Genomic DNA, 20,347 nt, shown 5'->3' with positions numbered 1-20,347 from the left:
CATTCGCGCAACTCAGTTGCTGATCCGGAAAAGCAAATTACATCCACTGTTGCCTTAACGCGGGGTTTTTGGCGAATCTGTGCAGGACTGTCTTGGTCTGGCAACCAAAAACCCACTTTTTTGGTGACATTGTTATGTGCTATGTGTAATTGTCACCTGTCCAGCATCCTACAAGCCCCGCTTTGATGGGCGTAGGCTGTTCCTTTCGCTCTCTCCCTCTCTCTCTCTCACGCGCTTCCGGTAGAATTGTCCGTAAGGCCCATACAAGGAAATTCCGCCCCCACTAACGTCAAAGGGGACGCATGATCTCAAAAAACTTGCCGAAACTTATGACTAACCGGAAGTAGTATTTTTGACAAAGAAATACTCCCATCAAACGTCCACCTTAACTTTTGAAACTTTGTCTATGTTTAGTATGGGATTCCAAGTCTTTAACAGTCTAAAAAGATCTGTATGCATGAAACAGCATTTCACCCCCCCTTTAACAGTCAAGATCAAATGATCTGCATCTTTCGCTGCATCAAGCCACTCCCATATTATCCGTCATCACTCACATTAATGCACGACGAAGATTAACTGCACAATGTGTCTTAAGCTAACATTGGTTTAAGCTAACATTGATGCACGTGGGGAGCGAAGGCTGGCCTGTGTGGTCCAATCAAACAGACGAGCTACTGGAGCTCAAACTGCTCAAGAAGTTAATGCTGGTTCTGATGGAGAGCTGTCGGAATACACAGAGCATCTCAGTTTGGTGGATGGCCGGGTGTGTGTGTGTGGCTTACCAGGGAACACATGGCCCCAGGATGCACTATGGGAAGAAGGCGAGCCGGCGGAGGCAGTGTGATGCTTTGGGCAATGTTCTGCTGGGAAACCTTGGGTCCTCCATCCATGTGGATGTTACTTTGACACGCTCCACCTACCTAAGCATTGCAGACCATTTATACTCTTTCTTGGACACGGTATTCCCTGCAGTCTGTGGCTCTTTCAGCAGGATAATGCTCCTGCCAGAAAGCACAAATGGTTCAGGAATGGTTTGATAGTTTGAGGCGTTGACTCTGCCTCCAGATTCCCCAGATCTCAATCCAATCGAGCATCTGTGGGATGTGCTGAACAAACAAGGCTGATCCATGGAGGCACCACCTCACATTTTACAGGATTTATAAGATCTGCTGCTAACATCTTGGTGCCAGATACCACAGCACACCTTCAGGGGTCTAGAGGAGTCCATGCCTCGACGGGTCAGCAAAAGGGGGACCAACACAATATTAGGTCATAATGTTATATCTAATTAATGCATATTAAGTATTTTTAAAATAATCATTTTCTTTGTGCATACATTTGTTTTTTTGTTTTTTGTGAAGGGTAACATGTACTTGAGGGGTTTTGTGCATTAAGATACAAATATACAACAATTCTTTAATTTTATTTATCGAGTCTTTCCACCAAGACAGGGCCATCGGTTTAGCCTGGTTAGTTTGTGCAGAGGACAGATCCAAATATATCTCCAGTAAAGAATGCAGCTGATGAGAGTTCATGAAGGGGTTTCCATTGTTGAACAATTCGCTTCTTTGCAGCTGTCAAGGCAGCTAGCCAGAGTTTCCGTACCTTCGCATTTAAAGGAAGCTGAGAGTTGTCGTTCAACAATAGAATGATCGGATCTTTGGGAAAACTAATCTTAAGCCCAGTTTCTACCGAAATTACCTGGAACAATTTATACCAGAATTTTTTTTAGCAGGAACTTTTCCCACTCTGCTTTCCACCGCGGTTTAAAGTACCGTGAAGATTAGGCAAATAAGTCCGGGGATGTAGGACTGCTCCTCCCAGTCAGCGACGGACAGAACTCATTTTACATGACACACACCGTCTGCAACAAAGGTTGTCCGCCTGAAAGCAAATTCAGATTGTGCCAAATAGGAGTCTGAGTGTGCCGCATGATTTTAGATGAACAACATGAACAATGACTCTCTGTGGTCGTTAAAAATCCCAGGATGCCAGTAGGGGTGTAACCTCGGCATCCTGGCCAAATTTGCCCATTGGCCCCTGTCAATCATGACCTCCTAATAATCCCCTGTCCACCAATCAGCTGGTGTGTGGTGGACGTTCTGGCGCAATATGGCTGCCGTCGCATCATCCAGGTGGAGCTGCACATTGGTGGTGGTTGAGGAGATTCCCCCCTTCTATATGTAAAGCTCTTTGAGTGCCTAGAAAAGCACTATATAAATGTAACAAATTATTATTATTATTATTATTATTATTATTATTATTATTAACAGGCTTTTATCTTTTTAAATATTTGGAAAGTATAGGACCGTAATATAATGAGCATTTCCTGTGTGATAGGCCTGAAAATAAAAAATCTTGCAAACGGATTGGTGCAATGCTTTTTCTATTTTCTTCGTCTGGATCAAACCATTTCGACACCGAGAGCAGGATAAAGCACCAGTGATACCATTTAAAATTAGGGCAAAATTAGACCATTTGATACGAGGACGCTTCCCATTCCCAATATATCTTACCAACAAAGAATCTAGCTTTTTCCAATACTTTACTGGTAGGGGAGAGCAAGCATAGAGCTAATAAAATTAATGCGGGGCAGAATATTAATTTTTATAGTTGAAATTCGGACAGATGGTGAAGAGGGCAAACACATCCATCTTAAAATATCAGACTCAACTCTTCCAAAAATTGACATGTAATTAACTTTTGAAATAAGGGGCAAAGGGGGTCTCAGCTCAATCCCTAAATATTTGACCTGTGTTGATACCTGAATATTACTTGGAATATAGAAATTTAAACCAATAAAACCATTCGATTTGGGAGGCATTAAAATAGTTTTAGAGTGATTTATTTTAAACCCAGATAGTGTGCCATATTCTTCTATGATTTGGGGGGCAAAAGGAGAGCGTGGTATATCAGATAAAAATAAAGTATCGTCTGCATAAAGGGAAATAAAATGGTTTGTTGAGCCTAACTGAATCGTGGGGGTAAACATTTTACACTGTCTAACAAACTGAGCCACAGGCTCTACTGAGAAGTCGAACATGAGAGGGGAAAACAGGGACCCGTCTTGTGCCTCTATTAATTTGAAAAGTGTCTGAGATGAGTCCACCAGTAGATGCCCTGGCCATGGGGTTCGTATTTGTATCATTCTAATGAATTAAATTAAAGAAGACAGCATTGTCTTCTCTTCCGGGTTTGCTTTCAATCCGCCTCCCTCTCACACACCAGATAACACGTCAGCAGCGTCACTGCGCATTCGCAAACTCTGATTGAAAACAAACGTGGATGAAAAGACTGCTGAATAAAGTCATAGTTTTTGTTATTTTGGGACCAAAATGTATTTTCGATGCTTCAAGAGATTCTAATTAACCCACTGTTGTCACCCATGGACTACTATGATGATTTTTATTCCCTTTCTGGACCTTCTGGAAAGGGACAGTATACTGTGCATACGTATACAATGGAGAGACAGAAAGCTCTCGGACTAAATATAAAATATCTTAAACTGTGTTTCGAAGATGAACGGAGGAGTGTGGGACGACATTGGGATGAGTCATTAATAACATTTTCATTTTTGTGTGAACTAACCCTTTGAAGTGGTTTAAGCAATCATCCCAAAGAAAGTTGAACTGAAGAAAACTGTGCAATACTTTATGTGTCATGTTTCTTTCACAGAATTAGTTGGACAAATAGTGTAAAAACAGGGAAAGAGTTACTGTAAAGACAACACCCTTCAATAGCCAGTGTTTCCTAACTATCTGAGACAAACATACAATTTAAGGACCATTGCTGTTGTTAAAGATTTTTTTTAAAGATTTTTGGATTGACACACCCCACACATTTTTATAAATATTTTGTAATATTTTATATATTGGCATTCATGGTTCCGAAAACCATTTGACTTTTTTGCCGCCATCTTTAGGACCTTTGCTTAGCCATCTGCCTGGTTCAAGCATAAGTTGTGATTTAGAAAAACAAACTTGACGGAAACATTTGCCTCTGTGTCATCTTTAAAAAGAGGCTTTCTTCTGGGACGCAGTGTGTGGCGTATGGTCTGAGCAATGACAGGCTCACCCCCAAACCCCTTTAACCCACTCAAACATCTGTTTTTTTTGCAAAACCAACCTCTGGATAAGATGTTGAGCATGTGCACGAACTTCTTGGGTCGACCATGGAGAGATCTGTTCTGAGAAGCTGTCCTGTTAAAGCGCTGTATGGTCTTGTCCACCGTGCTGACGCTCAGCCAGTGTCAGGGTGTTGGCAATCTTCTTATAGCCATCTTTATGTAGAACAATAATTATTTTTTTCAGATTCTCGGAGAGCTGCCATGAGGTGCAATGTTGAACTTCAGTGTGTAAGAGCGATAACACCAAACTTAACACACCTGCTCTCCATTCACACCTGAGACCTTGTAACACTAATGAGTCACATCACACCGACATGAAAATGACTAACTGGGCCCAATTTGGACATTTTTAAGTGTCCAAAGCACAGAAATGAAAGGAGAATATTGAAGCTTGATTTGATAAATATATTGCAAAAGAGTTTGAATGAAGATTTTTTAATTCTATATTTAAAAATGACTCATTTAGATAAAAGGATATAGGAAGTTTATTGTGATCTTGAGCCACACTCCTATTCAGCAGGTGGCAGTAATGCACCTTGAAGTTGTATGCAATGCAAACCACCATAATAAAATCTAAAGAAGAGTAATTTCGACATTTTCACTTCGAGGTGTACTCACTTTTGCTGCCAAAGGTTTAGACATTAATATCTGTGTGTTGAGTTATTTTGAGGAGACAGCAAACGCTATACAAGCGGTACACTCACTACTTCAAAGCAAAGTGACATTTCTTCAGTATTTAAAAAATAAAAAACAATTGGTAAAACTGTGAGGGTGTACTCACTTTTGTGACATACTGTATATTTTGTCAACTTACATGATCCCAGATGTTTCCAAAAATGTACAAATCCAGAGAAATCAGCGATTTTAGCCAGGACACGGACTGTGCGTCGCCTATAAATGACACCATACCCGCGTTACACTCGATTTCACCAAAACACCAAAGACGCTTTAATATCTGATGTGTTTTATTAGGGTCAGTGTATATTTTGGCCATTCGATTTTCCTTAAAGAAACAGGTATTCAAAAACAAAAAATGGCTCCTTTTTCGTTTTTTCATTTTTTTAAACAAAACGAAAAACAAGAATTCAGCATGATTTTTCATTTTTCGTTCAGAGGTAGAAAATGAATAAACAGCTTGAATATTCGATTTCTACACGTGGGCGGTAATTATACGCCCGTGTCTGCTGATTGGTCAGCCGAAGATCAAACTGCACTTCCTCAGTTAAGCACAGCAGAATAAAAGTCCTGTGCTGCTACAGTATAGGCCTATGGCTTCTTAACGAGTGTATTGCAGCTACATTTTATCTTTTATTAATCAAACAACCACACTGTAAAAAATTATATGTTCAATAAGTTATGACAACATATGTTTTTACATTGTTTTAACTCATCAAAATAAGTTAAGCAATGTTAAACTTGTTTTTATTAGTTATACAAGATGTAACTCATTTTTTAAAGTCAGTTTAACATAATTTAAGTTGAAATAACTTAAACATCCAAGTCGATTCTACTGCAAAAGTTCAAAATTTGCCTTTTTTTTTACAGTGCAGACTAACGAATGGCTCGACACGACCCATACCCCCAGGGAAAGAGCCTAGACAGGACTTTCCTCTGTGTATAAATTCACATAGGCCTGGGTATGGGAGGATTACAGCTGTCCACCCCGGTTGCCCAGTCTTAAAAAAAAAGAAGAAGTTAATTAAGATATAAATTAATATAATTAGTTATTTAATATTTTAAACACTAATACAAAACTGATAAATGACAACCAGAGAACAATAGTTAAATTCAGAGTCCTAAATAAGTCTTAAATTACATTGGGTTAAATAAACTAAATAAGCATACAAACATGCCAAACAATCAAGCGAAGACCAGCATGTAGGCTAAGAGTTCAGGAAATAGCCTACGCAGCAGCTATAGCTACCTTTGTTTTTGAGTTTATTTCATCAATATTGAGTATTAGCCTAATTGATACCGAACAAAATGGTGTTATTTTCTTTGCCATGTTAACTTCCAAAGAACAGCATGTGGGTTCTCTCCGCGCTGTTTTGACAGAGAAAATCTGACACACAGATTTTGAGAGTTGCCCATCCAAACAAAACAAAAGTCTACAGGAGATGTGAGGAGCATTGTGTAGGCTACAACACTACATAGCCATAAGTGGATTTTAAATTTACAAGGAGTCAAGGACCTAGGGATGGGTACCGAAACCCGGTATTAAACGGGCCCAGGGGGGATTTTTACACAGAAGAAAGCCCTGTCTAGGTTGAGGCTCTGCCCCTGAATGTGTCGAGCCATTCATTAGTCTGGTTGTTTGATTAATAAAAGATTAAATGTAGCTGCAATAAATGCGTTAACAATCCGTACAGCTGTTGCAGTGCAGGACTTTTATTCTGCTGTGCTTAACTGAGGAAGTGCAGTTTGATCTTTGGCTGACCAATCAGCAGACACGGGCGTATAATTACCGCCCACGTGTAGAAATCGAATATTCAAGCTGTTTATTCATTTTCTACCTCTGAACGAAAAACGAAAAATCATGCTGAATTCTTGTTTTTCGTTTTGTTTAAAAAATGAAAAAACGAAAAAGGAGCCGTTTTTTGTTTTTGAATACCCGTTTCTATAAGGAAAATCGAATGGCCAAAATATACACTGACCTATTAGACAGGTGACTGTTTGGAGACATTCATCGGAAAACGAATCAACTAATCAACAGAAACAGCGCTGCGTTCACACACATACACGAGTGGAAGAAGCAGAAGTGCTCGTCTGCGGCAGAATAAAAGCTCAGTGAGTCCAGGCGTCATCAAGCTGTGCCTTTGTTTTGAATAAGCAACGAAAAATTACATATTGCGGCTTGGAGTCTGGTAAAACCAGGCTAGGAATCACGAAGTCAGTAGTGTTTCGGCATCCGGGTGTCCAGATCTGCTCTAGTTACCAACGCTGCAGCTACAAATGTTGCTGATGGATCCTACAGCCAATCTGGCAATCTGCAGAACCAGATTTGGCCACAATCTTACATACAGTTCCTTTAAGTATTGGCTTGGGCTTCAAGAGAAACTGGGGGATGCTCAGAAACGCCTCCGACATCTCGTTTGTTATTGGTCACTTGATAACTCTGGTAACAACACCAGCCTCGACTCGGGGCTTCGTTTGTTCTCGACACAAACTCCGACGCCTCGGTTCAAAATGTCTCGTCACTACTTAAACCCGACGTTTTGGCTTTTATTTGTCGCAGTGTCTTCATCCCCAGTCATGGAGGGTCTCAGTCGCGCTAACAGTCTCTTCGCTCTGGATCTCTATCGGGCTCTGAGCGCGAGTAACGCGGAGGAAAGCATGTTCTTTTCCCCGCTGAGCGTCAGCGCCGCGCTCGCTATGGTCTACTTGGGAGCCCGAGGAGACACAGCCAAAGAAATGGAGAAGGTATGAGGAATGTTAAATAGCATACATTAGCCTACTTGACAAACTTCAGAAGTCAATCATAAGCCTTTCGTTACTTTTATACCGGTTTTTAATCACTACGCTAGAGGATATCTTCCATATTTTTGCAGAATAAGTTATCGTGCATGACGCAGCATCAAGTTAAACCAACTTTTAAAAATCGCGTTTAACGTTATATAGTATAGAGCTATTTGGCGTTTTTAACCACAAAAACGCGTCCTGTGGAACTGATTAAAAGCGCTTTCTTATTTCAGTGCTGTTATTTAAACTGTAGGCCTAAGTTTGCCTCGTATATTCAGTTTACAGCATCAGCAGCAAACCAAAGAACATTATGTTCCAGCTATGCAATAAGTGCACGTTCTTAAATGAGCGAGTTTATTTGTTTGGTTTATTTTAGCTAATTTCAACTTGTCATAAATCAAATATTTACAAGATATTTACGAATAAGCTACAACTCCTTTTAATTACCTTAACACACAAATATTTCTGCCGGTTTTCGTTCGTGTGACTGCAGCTTTTCGGCAACACTCGGTAGACTTTACTTTCAGTTAAAAAAGGAAAAAAATACTGCAATACTGGAAATCTGGTGTTATGTTGTGATTGTTTGGGGCTTTCTGCAGCCCTTCATCAAAACTGTTGCTGAATCATACACACTGCTGACTCTGACTGGAGATGAACCAATAAATACCCTCACACCAACAGTCAAAATAAATAATGCATATTGTTCACAAAGAAAATAAAAGCTTTTTTGCATTAATTTTCATGGTGATTATTGTCATAAATTAGCTTTCTTTCCATAAAAAGCTTTTTTATTTATAGACTACAAGAAATAGTAAGATTAATATATTTAATATATTGTAATTAATTGCAGTTATTTTTATATTGTAATAATTTCAGTTACTCTCCAAATTAATGTAGCAACAACTTAAAGATACAGTAGTATATTTTAAATGTTAGTTATGTCATGTTTTTATGAATCAAGGCCAGTTTCTAATACAGATACTGTTGTCTTTATGAAACATTAAATATTTTTAAACATGAATGATAGACAGTCAACATTACAGTATAATTGAAAGCTATTGAATTAAAAAAAAAACTTTTAATTAACAATCCTCACATAATTATAATATATTATTATAATATTCCAATATTATTATAATACATTATAATAAATGTCATATTTACCTGTGGCCTTCACCTGAATAAAGTTATCAAACACATTTCTTAACGGCATAAACTATAAATTCAGTTTTATTTAACAAAGTTCTGGAGGAGCACACACACACACACACACACACACACACACACACACACACATATACATATATATCCGACTCTCAGCTCTGTCCCGCAACAAGTTTCACAGCATCTCTCCACCACCCCATCGCCTCACTCTTGGCTGTTTCTATCCCAGTCAAGAAAGCCAAATTCTGACCTCACCGTCCTCCCCCGGACAGCACGCCAATTACACGTACATTTTTTCAATTTGATTTAATGTACCTGTGACTCATCATTATGTAATACAATTCAAAATATATATCCGGCAACAGGGTCATGGGCGGCCAAGGCTCATTGATGCACGTGGGGAGCGAAGGCTGGCCCGTGTGGTCCGATCAAACAGACGAGCTACTGGAGCTCAAATTGCTCAAGAAGTTAATGCTGGTTCTGATAGAAAGGATACACAGAGCATCTCAGTTTGGTGGATGGCCGGGTGTGTGTGTCTCACTTACCTAGGGAACACATGGCCCCAGGATGCACTAGGGCTGTTTCGAATGCCATTTTTTGAGCTTCGAAGCTTAGGTGCAGAGGTGGGTAGAGTAGCCAAAATCTTTACTCAAGTAAAAGTACAAGTACTTACGGAAATATTTACTCAAGTAAAAGTAAAAGTAACAATCGTAATAGTTACTTGAGTAAGAGTAAAAAAGTATTAGATGAAAAAACTACTCAAGTACTTAGTTACTAGTTACTTTCGATCTGATTGATAAGATCCAAAAACCCTGAATTTCAGACTACTTAGAGAGCTATATATATATATATATATATATATATATATATATATATATATATATATATATATATATATGTGTGTGTGTGTGTGTGTGTGTGTGTGTGTGTGTGTGTGTGTATGTGTGTGTTTAATGGTTAAACAGTGTAAATTAATGGTGTGCTGGGCTAACCACAGCTCTTTTTAAAACATACTTTGCTCTTATATTTTTATAAGTATATATGCATTCTTAAAAATACAGTCCCTTTTTTTAATGTATACACTGCAGACTGTTGTCTGTCCGGATATGTGTATAAATGCAAGATGTTACATTAGGCTATTCAATTTGTTTCGTTTTTAGCCTGATCTCATCAGTACCTATGGCAACGTTTTTGCAAACCACAAAATATGTACCAATACGTACATATTGCGACAGTTTCAAAGTGAAATGTCCACTGGGTGGCGCTAAAAGCTCATTTTTTTCCAGAACAGATTTGCATGAATCTGACATGTTTTGTTACGTTGTGTTTTTAACGTACACCCACACTAAACCTACCCGAAAGTGTTAACAAAAGCAAATGTGACAAAAATAAAATTGTGTCCATGTATTTTTAGCTTGTGTTTAGAACTCGTCTTTGAGCTCTTTTATCATGACTCGTTCTTCACGGGGTTCGCTCTCAAGCTTTTCGCATTGCAAATACAAATCTGTATCAGCTGAGCTATCGAGCAAATCTGGTGAATCAGAAAAGCAGAACATGGAGCTGTGACGCAAAATTCAAAATGTTTTAGTTTACAAACCATAGACTAAAAAATGCAGTTTTTCTGATAGTGTTCATTTCTGTTGGAAACTGCAGTGTTTTGGTACGTATTTTGTGGTTTGCAAAAACATTGTCACAGGTACATTTTGCCAATGAGGTTGCTCGTTTTATGAGAAAAAAAAGATATGTAAATGTGCAGATGTGAACGTTTGTTTGTGGACGTGTGTTCGGAGGATTCAAACGATTTGTCAATGCTTGCACAAGAGCGCATATGAGGAAAACACTCGGACAGTGTGTGAAATAGTATTACAATAAAGGAAAAGTGCCCATAGTTACCAATTTACCATTAATAGTGTTCAAATATAGGCATCATTGTTACACTTACCGCTGTTTTCTCAGGTTGGAGCCGGAATTATTGTATGCTGAGATGTCCGTTCATATTGGTGCACACAGCATGCATTACATTATGAAACTGTTCTTTTTGACATCTTTGACTGAAAACAGGCTGAACTTGAGGCCACGTACGGGTGATCTGCCGTAGCTCACACATCTCCCTCTGCTTCGGCCATCATCTTCTGACTAAACGCGCGCTAATTTTATGCGGGTGATGCGTATCCACCTCTCGCGAAGCAGCCTCTCCAACGTTTCGCGAGACTTGCGAACAAGTCATAACTTATTTTAAAATATATAATTAACTATCACCATTGACAGTAGCGGAGGAACGCCACCGAATGTAACGAAGTAAAAGTACAGTTTTTTTCACAAGAAATGTACTTGAGTAAAAGTAAAAGTACCCATTTTTAAATATACTCTAAAAGTACAAGTTACCCAAAAAATGTACTCAAGTAAATGTAACGAAGTAAATGTAATTCGTTACTACCCACCTCTGCTTAGGTGGCAATCAATATCGAATATTCGAAGCTTCGGTGGGTGGGGCTAAATATATAATAATAGTGTCGGTTTGCATTTGTATCATCTTTCACGACTTCACGTTTCACTCTTCGGCATCGTAAATGTGTTGCGGCAGACCCAGTGGAGTGCAGTGTTGCATTTGGTGCAATATGATCAGGTTGCACACATTCTTTAAATATTAATAAACATTTAATAATCTTTTAAATAGAACAGTTTCCGGTACGCATTACACGGGCAGGTTTATGCTCCGAAAACGGACAGTGCACAAGTGATACAAAACACAAAGTCTGTTGAGAGCAAGAACTTTAATAAGGTATTAATAACGAACCTTTCTTTAAAACAAATGAATCCCAAAACAGAAATTAAATTAGTAACACACAGTGATTTCAATGAACTGCTTGCTTATAAACAGTTGAATAAGAATAAATGAATTGTTTTTAAAATGACACAAAATGTAATATCTATTACAATTAGTTTTATTCTATATAAGAGATTTATTTTGTCTTATTCTGACTTTTTGTTAATTTAAATCTTTAAAATGCGCGATGCTTTTATTGAAAGCATGTTGCGGGTTTTTTTTATATTTATTATTATTATTTCAAGCATGATTGAGAATGAGTCCGCGACGGAAGTCACGTGTTGAAAAAAAAAAACCTGAATATTCGAATCTCAAAACTGAAAATCGAATACCACCTCACCGAACGAATATTCGAATATTCGATTATTCTAGTACAGCCCTAGGACGCACTATGGGAAGAAGGCAAGCCGTGGAGGCAGTGTGATGCTTTGGGCAATGTTCTGCTGGGAAACCTTGGGTCCTCCATCCATGTGGATGTTACTTTGACACGTACCAACTACCTAACCATTGTTGCAGACCATGTACACTCTTTTAAGAAACGGTATTCCCTGCTGGCTGTGGCTCTTTTAGCAGGATAATGCTCCTGACACAAAGCACAAATGGTTCATGAATGGTTTGAGGAGCACAACAACAAGTTTTGAGGTGTTAACATGGCCTCCAGATTCCTCAGATCTCAATCCAATCGAGCATCTGTGGGATGTACTGAACAAACAAGTCCGATCCATGGAGGCCCCACCTCACAACTTACATGACTTATAGGATCTGCTGCTATCATCTTGGTGCCAGATACCACAGCACACCCATAGACAGTAAAAGAAATGGACACAGCGACCCCATTGACGTCAACGGCGAAAGAATGAAGTCAACCTAGGGGCACTCACTTCCTGATGGCGGAGCGAGCTGCGCAGGCTCAGACTGAGCTTGACGACGTAGATGTGACGTGAGCCTCCTGTCTGACAGCTGTAGGTCTTCTAGTAGTTGTGGAAAGTGAAAGCTGAATCACGTTGTTTAAATATTTTCTCCCGTTGCTTTTGGCTCACTATGGGCTTCTCCCCATTCTTCTCCCTTGACTTTCAGACTTTATGTCTCCACGTCCCCCCGACTGTCTCATAGACAGTAAAAGATTGCCTGCGAGCGTCTCCTCAGGTCTATACGGTAATTTCTCAACTGTGCGACAGAGTCGCGTTGGTTATGATGCAACCATATGAGAGGTTGGTTATGACGCAATCGTTAGCCTATTTTTACAAAAACAGCTTCTGCGGGGCGATAGTGTAAGATACAAGGTAATGGAGCCTTTTATGCATTGTCGTGTTTCTTTAGAAATAAACAATGGACAAATTGAGTCTTTAAACGTCTCAGATGTAAAGTTATTCACTGTCAAAGTGACTCAAAAATGAATGGGAGTCAATGGGATGCTAACAGCAGGTGATGGCTTGGTTAGCAATGGCAGCCCCTAGGGGTGGAACGCTTTCCGAGCGCTAGATTACCCCCTTGAGCACACCTTCAGGGGTCTAGTGGAGTCCATGCCTCGATGGGTCAGGGCTGTTTTGGCAGCAAAAGGGAGAACAACACAATATTAGGTCATAATGTTATGCCTAATTAATGCATATTAATGGTTAATGGTAAAAATAGTCTTCATTTTCTTTATGCATAAAGTTTTCTTTTGATTTTGTGAAGTGTAACATGTTCATGTTCTTGAGGGGTTTTGTGAGATTCACCTGTTGTCTTGCTCTCTGCAGGTTTTGTCCTTCAGTTCTGTCTCTGATGTTCACTCTCATTTTGAGTCCCTCACCTCATCGATCAACAGTCCATCGGCCTCCTACATCCTCAAACTGGCCAACCGCCTCTATGGAGAGAAAACCTTCAGCTTCTTACCCGTGAGTCCATTCGGCCTGTAATAATGAGACATGTTGATGCTCTCTGTGTGCTGTGAGACGGTGGCTTTATTTTGTGCTGCAGGAGTATCTGGAGTCCACGCTGAAGCTGTACCACGCTGAGCTTCAGGCTGTGGACTTCATTGGAGCGGCTGAGGACTCACGAAAGCTCATTAACACATGGGTGGAGGAGCAGACGGAGAGTGAGAACAACACTTCATATACACTTCTGTTTCAAATTAAACAATCATCTGTTGCTAGAAAACCTTTTTTAAAAAGCCACAAATATGAAGTCAGAAACAAAAACTTGTGTTTTTCAGATAAAATCAAAGATCTTCTCCAGCCGGGAATGGTGACTGAGATGACCCGTTTAGTTCTGGTTAATGCCATCTACTTAAGAGGGGACTGGAGGCACAAATTTAATGCAAGAGACACTCAAGAAATGCCCTTTAAGATTAACCAGGTACAATCCACTTTTTATTTCAAGGGTGATGCTAACTGGAGATCACTTTTTAAAATCTTTGTAAAATTGTACTTACCCACACATGCACTAATTTACAATTTAAATGTTTTCTTAGCTATAGCTGCTATTTACACTGAGGTTATCCGGAAAGTATTCATAGTGCTTACATTTTTCCACATTTTATTATGTTGCAGCCTTATTCAAAAATGGATTAAATTGTTTCCCTCAATTCTACAAACAATACCCCATAATGACAACGTGAAATACCTTTGTACAAAAACATAAGTACATAAGTATTCACAGCCCTACTCAATACTTTGTTGAAGCACCTTTGGCACCAATTACAGCCTCAAGTCTTGAGTATGATACTACAAGCTCGGCACACCTATTTTTGGGCAGTTCAAGCTCTCAAGCTCCATCAGGTTGGATGGGGAGAGTCAGTGCACAGCCACTTTCCGATCCCTCCAGAGATGTTCAGTCAGGTTCAGGTCTGAGCTCTGGCTGGGCCACTCAAGGACATTCACAGAGTTGTCCCGTAGCCACTTTATCTTGGCTGTGTGCTTTGGGTCGTTGTCCTGTTAGAAGATGAACCTTCGCCCCAGTCTGAGGTCCAGATTGCTTCATCAAGGATGTCTTTGTACATGCTGTATTCATTTTTTCCCTCGATCCTGAATAGTCTCCCAGTTCCTGCCGCTGAGGCACATCCCCACAGCATTATGCTGCCACCACCATAGGGATGGGATTGGCCAGGTGATGAGCGGTGCCTGGATGACCAGTAGAAACACCTGAGGAGGAGCACCTGAGCTCAATTTTGAGTGTCATGTCAAAGGCTGCGAATACTTGTGTACATGTTATTTATTTATTTTTTCACTTGTAAGTTTTAACAAATTTGAGAAGATTTCAAACAAACATATTTCAATGTGAAAAAAATATAAATTTTATCAGCAGTATTTTCTTTGCAATAAGGTAATAGTTAGATGATATTTATACTGCTAAATAGTGGCAGATAATATTTGCACCTCAGTCTTGTTGTACATTAATAAACGGTATGCAATAATATCAGAGTGTAAATTATTTTATTTATTCAAATTATTAAATGGATGACGTCTTATTTGGACAGTATGCCCTCCCTAAACAGATAAACACTTTATTAGTAAACACATCAGACACTTTATATCCACTTTTCTAATATTTCTCATATTTCCAGACTCTTTCGTGTGTGATGATAAAGGGGATTAGAGAGAGCTTGGCAAAAGGCGTATTTGAACCGCGAATTGATTTGTGTCAAAACTTCATGTCAAACACCATTGCTACTGTAAACAGTCCAGTGTCTTCTGTAATTTTGTCTGGCCCAATCAGAAGTCAGTGAGCGGAGTTAGTGTAAACAGCATTTCCCAACAAGGAGAGTTATTTGCACATGATGTGGAGAGGTGTTCTAATAAAGATGGTACATGTATGTAGGCTGTAAACTGAAGAATGTTTTATTTTTATATCAGACCATTATTGTGGATCTGACCGTTTTATTTTATTTTAACTTATTTTTTATTATTATTATTTTATTATTATTATCTTTACAACTGTTTTAACTATACTTGTTTTTTATTTTTTATTCGTCCATATGGTATTCTTTTTTCTCATGCATTTGTTACCACTGTTTTAATTCATTTCAATGTAAAGCACTTTGAATTGCTATTGGGTATGAAATGTGCTATACAAATAAACTTAACTTGCCTTGCCTTGCCTTGCAAATAGATACTCTGTAAAAGTTAATTTTGGATATGCTGTGTATTTCTTCATCTGATAACATTTGTCTTCCATCAGAATGAGAGCCGGCCTGTGGAAATGATGTACCAGAAGAAAATATTTCCTTTCAGAAGCATCCCAGAGCATGATCTGCAGGTGCTGGAGTTGCCGTATAAAGATGAGGAGCTCAGCATGTTGATCCTTCTTCCAAAAGAAACTCAGGACGGCTCTGATCCTCTTCTGAAGGTCAGCAAAAGTGCCATAATCAGATAATTTATTGCTGTGTATGTTATTTTTCAACATGTGTGTGTGTGTGTGTGTGTGTGTGTGTGTGTGTTTGACAGCTGGAGAGTGAGTTGACCCTTGACAAGCTGCTTAACTGGACCAAAAGAGATGAAATGTCCACGCGAATGTTTGTCAAAGTCCATTTGCCAAAGTTCAAGGTGGAGTTTGAGAGCTCCCTATCAGCAACACTGCACAGGATGGGTATGAGCTCTGTGTTCGAGGAATCAAAGGCTAATCTGAGCGGCATGAGCAGTCAGGACGGCCTCTTCATTTCAGAGATGATTCACAAGGCCTTTGTGAACGTGAATGAGGAAGGCACTGAGGCGGCAGCAGCAACTGCACTCTATTTGCTTGGCAGTGCCCTGATTCCAGATCCCCAGATTTTCAGGGCTGATCACCCCTTCATTTTCTTTATCAGACACAACCCCACTAACAGCATCCTCTTTCTTGGCAGATTCAGAGGCCCATCCTAGAAACGTGATGGGGTTTTTTTCTCTGTGCACTCAAATAAAGAAATGCTATCTCTGAATGTGTTCACAAATTAGATTATTCCCAATCACTTATAGAAAGAATTATAATACTCAATCTCCTTTTAAAGCCACAATATGTCATTTTTTGTCGCTTATTCAAAACAAAGGCGTAGCTTGATGATGCCTGGATTTGCTGAGCTTTTAGTCAGACGAGCGCTTCTGTTCATGTATATGTGGGGGATTACAACGCTATTTTATCATGTTAGACACATCTGAGTGTGTTGATTTATGTTATAACACTACTCTGTGTTCCCTCAATGGCTACTATGAGGCACTTGTGTTAACAACTCACATTTTATGAGACTTCAGACTTGATTCGGACTCAACAAAAATTTATATTTTGTCTTCAATCCTTAGCAACTGATATAGTAAATACATTTTTTTTTTTGCTTTATTTGAATTATATAATATCTACTTCACATATACGTGATGTGGTAGATCGGACGTTGTTATAGAGTCCATGAAACATGACAGGATCCATTGTGCCATATATTCTCACATTTGGATTTATTAGCATGTCAGATCGGCTGAGAATCTGTGGAAAACAATTAAAGACAACGGAACGACAACATCAAATTACATTTTGCTTCTGCAAAGGTCAGTAACATTAACACACTTTTATCAATCTCTTTTATCAAGAGAGAGAGAGAATGTTAATCTGTTTATTACTTTAAAGCGCATATTCCAGTGCATCACAGTCAGCATGTGCACAGTTTTCTTTTTATTAAAACAACTGTGGAAACTTTCCGAAGTTTGATATTTTCTAAAAACAACTGTCGTCATAACGTTAGCCTGACAAGCCAGACCCACATCAAGATGTTTGGTCTGGAAACTCACCATTGACGGCTCAATCCGAGGGGCGGATAAACGGTTGTCTTTCAAACTCCCTCTGCACGGCGTGCACGTAAAAAAAGCGGAGCTCATTGACAGATTAAACTTTCGCCATATCCGATCGGCAAAACTCAGAACACATCTTCCCTTTTTAAGAATGACTTCAGTGCCGTTCTTTGTCCTTTTCTCAGAGAAAAGCTCAACTCCAAGTCTTCCAGAGTCGCGGTCAAAGCTGATTCGAAAGACCGCCGTTCGCCAGTTTCTGTGTTTACTAGAAGCACGCAAACGCAACTCGGCCGTCGTCATTATGGCCCCGCCCGCCGACTCTATACACGATGTGATTGGCCCGACCAGAGTTTGGCGTTTGCAGCTCAGAAGTGTATTGAGAGTTGCTAGACGACACTCACGGCAAATTAGATTTGCTGCCGCTAGGGTGCGTCTAGATTTCTAGGCTAGTCATAACACTGAATAACAAACATGACTGCCGCCATCTTGGGTCCACTCAGCGACTGAATTGAAAATTAATATGTATCCTTTTATATCTTAGGACCTTTATTACAAACAAAATAGATGATAGAAAGGTCATTTTTTTTACAAGATATTTTTTTAAGACATGAAATGATTTATGACTTGACTCAGACTCGTGACAATAAAAGACTCCAGACTCGACTCGGACTCCAGTGATGGAGACTTGTTCACACTGCAGTAAGAGACCGGCATTAGGGATGGTAAATCATGGTACTCACTGTAAATCAAAAACACCAGATTTAAACAATAAGACTAACTGTGTTGAGCTGGAGAACAATCATTAGTTTCTGTCGATGAACAGCATGAATGAAATAAAAATTATGTGAGTATTATTAAAGGCGGTATTTGAATCCTTTTAGCCAAAGCTTTACTGAGTGTTTGTACCACACTCATTATATTGCAATTTTAATCAAGTTTGCTTGTTTCTCTTTATGTTTATATACAATAAACATTTGAATTTGCATACTAAATCATGTGTGCTATTAATTTATGCAAAGCAAGGCTATTATCAGGCTGTTAGAAAAATAAAGACAGGCTAATGCCACATTTTACAACAACACTATAAATTGCAATTTATTATGGGAAGTCTTAAACTGACTAAACATGATTCTTTGAGGATCTAGCTGAGTGTGAACCTGGAGTTCATGCAGACAAAACATAATATAATTGTGTAAAATAAGCCTATCATCAAGTTCAGTGAACAAACCAGAAATCTTAAATGAAGCCAATGGATTTTATTACAGTATAATATCGTGTAGTGTTAGTATAGCGCCACTTATGTCAGATGTGAAGAACTGTAATTATTCTGTATAGGGACAGAAGACTGTCTGACAGGACACGATATAATAATATAGGCTACCTCTAAAACTGGAGGATGAGATTAAAGTGGTGCAGAGATGAGTAAGGATGTGTATTTTGTAAAACGTTTAAGTTCATTTTGTCATTTGTCATTTTGTCATCCGTTACATAGCGGCAACAGAACAGACATTTAGAAATATATTTTAAAGTGTGTAAGGGAAGATCATAATATAAATATTAAGCGGTATTGTGAACTTACAAACACACACACATACATATGAGAGACAACCCAAAGCCAAGGGGAAGGAACAATGTCCAAAAATGGCAGAACCTGAAGAACCCGCCATCTGCCAACGCAAGTCACCTGACAGCTCGAGCAGGCCCAGTTCCTCAGGAAAAATAGCTGAAGTATTTTAATCTGTAACCTTTTGATATTTTGCTAATATATTGATCATTGTGTAACCAGTATTTTTATCTTTTGTTTAAATACATTTTTATTTTATAAATACAAAGTACTGTTCAGTTTTTTACTTCAGCTCATAAAGACAGTTCTGTAAGAATAGAAAGAGCATTATAGTGCATCTTATAAGGCCAAGGTCAACTAACCTACCGGAAGAGAATCTGCTGGAAGGGTAAGCATGAATTCATTCAAATGCTTGTTGACTGATTATTGATTTTGCATTGTTCATTAAAGGGTCATTCCCCTAGATCACTGGTATAACTTAAACAAGCTAGTGTAAGTTAAGACCTAATTCTGACCTGACAGCACAAGGCTGCAATTATCAATATTGTATTTTAAGGGTTAATCAGGAGTTGAGGTTAATACCAGATCTCACCACACGTGCAAAGTATTGAAATTCAAAATGTGACCCCCTCCTGTTTCACATCACAGAATGAGGCAGAAAATAAATTATATTTTGTACAGTGATAGATTTGTGGTGTAGTAGCCTACTTTTTTTCTCAGTTGGACGCATAAGATTTTTTTCTCCATAATTTAGTATTTTATAATCAAACATTTGACCTTTCTGATGATTTGTGGTTCCCTTTCGAGAGAGGTTCCTCGTATTACGTATGGGAAAACTCCTTTTCTCGAGAATGTGAAGCAAAACTTTTAATAAAGGTATCTATGTAAAGCGCAGTGAGCTGCACGGCCATAGCCCAGCGCGAGGAGCGCTCTGATTGGCCGGGCTGCGGCAACTGCAGGAACCTATGGTGAGGCGGCTGAGAGGAACGAACCAATGGGGGGCGTTCCAGAAGCCCGCCGAAAAAGGTGCTTATATTTGCATACAGGAGGCTATATAAGACCCTAATTCGCCATAGGTGTCAGATTTTATCTCCTTCAGCGATACCTTCGCTGGTCTCCGGAAGAAGCACCGCCGTTGAAAAGGCACCAGCGGAACCTGCAGCTGAGGACGACGGACTCCCTCTCCGCCTTCTCTGCCGTTCCAGCTACGCCATCCGGCGTTATATATCCTTTAAACTGTGTCTATGTTGAGTGTTATATGTGTTTGTGTGTGTGTGTTGCCGCTGCAACGCCACTTCTAGAGCTTACAGGCTTGTTCTACTCGAGGACTCTCTCGTTCCGCCGCGTCGTTAAGCGCCGCGGAAAGACGGAGCTCTTCTCACTCTCCCTCTGCTCTCGTCCCGTCGCGCTGAATAGCGCCGCGGAAAGAGAGAATGTTAGAGGACATGAGCACACTCAAGCCGAAGCTCTCTTCA

General features: G+C 39.4%; 1 protein-coding gene across 1 annotated transcript; it reads left to right on the top strand.

Moving 5' to 3' along the window:
• Positions 1–7,043: 7,043 nt before the first annotated feature.
• On the top strand, positions 7,044–16,470 carry LOC137040937 (leukocyte elastase inhibitor-like). The gene is made up of 6 exons (XM_067416780.1): positions 7,044–7,546; positions 13,316–13,453; positions 13,536–13,653; positions 13,771–13,913; positions 15,735–15,902; positions 16,001–16,470. Exons 1-6 carry the CDS (start codon positions 7,079–7,081, stop codon positions 16,412–16,414), a joined length of 1,449 nt encoding a protein of 482 aa, XP_067272881.1. The 5' UTR covers positions 7,044–7,078; the 3' UTR covers positions 16,415–16,470.
• The last annotated feature ends 3,877 nt before the right edge of the window (positions 16,471–20,347 follow it).

The sequence above is a fragment of the Pseudorasbora parva genome, chromosome 15 (genome assembly GCF_024679245.1).
Source record: "Pseudorasbora parva isolate DD20220531a chromosome 15, ASM2467924v1, whole genome shotgun sequence".
NCBI classification, from domain to species: Eukaryota; Metazoa; Chordata; class Actinopteri; order Cypriniformes; family Gobionidae; genus Pseudorasbora; species Pseudorasbora parva.
This window is presented reverse-complemented; position numbering and strand designations above follow the sequence as displayed.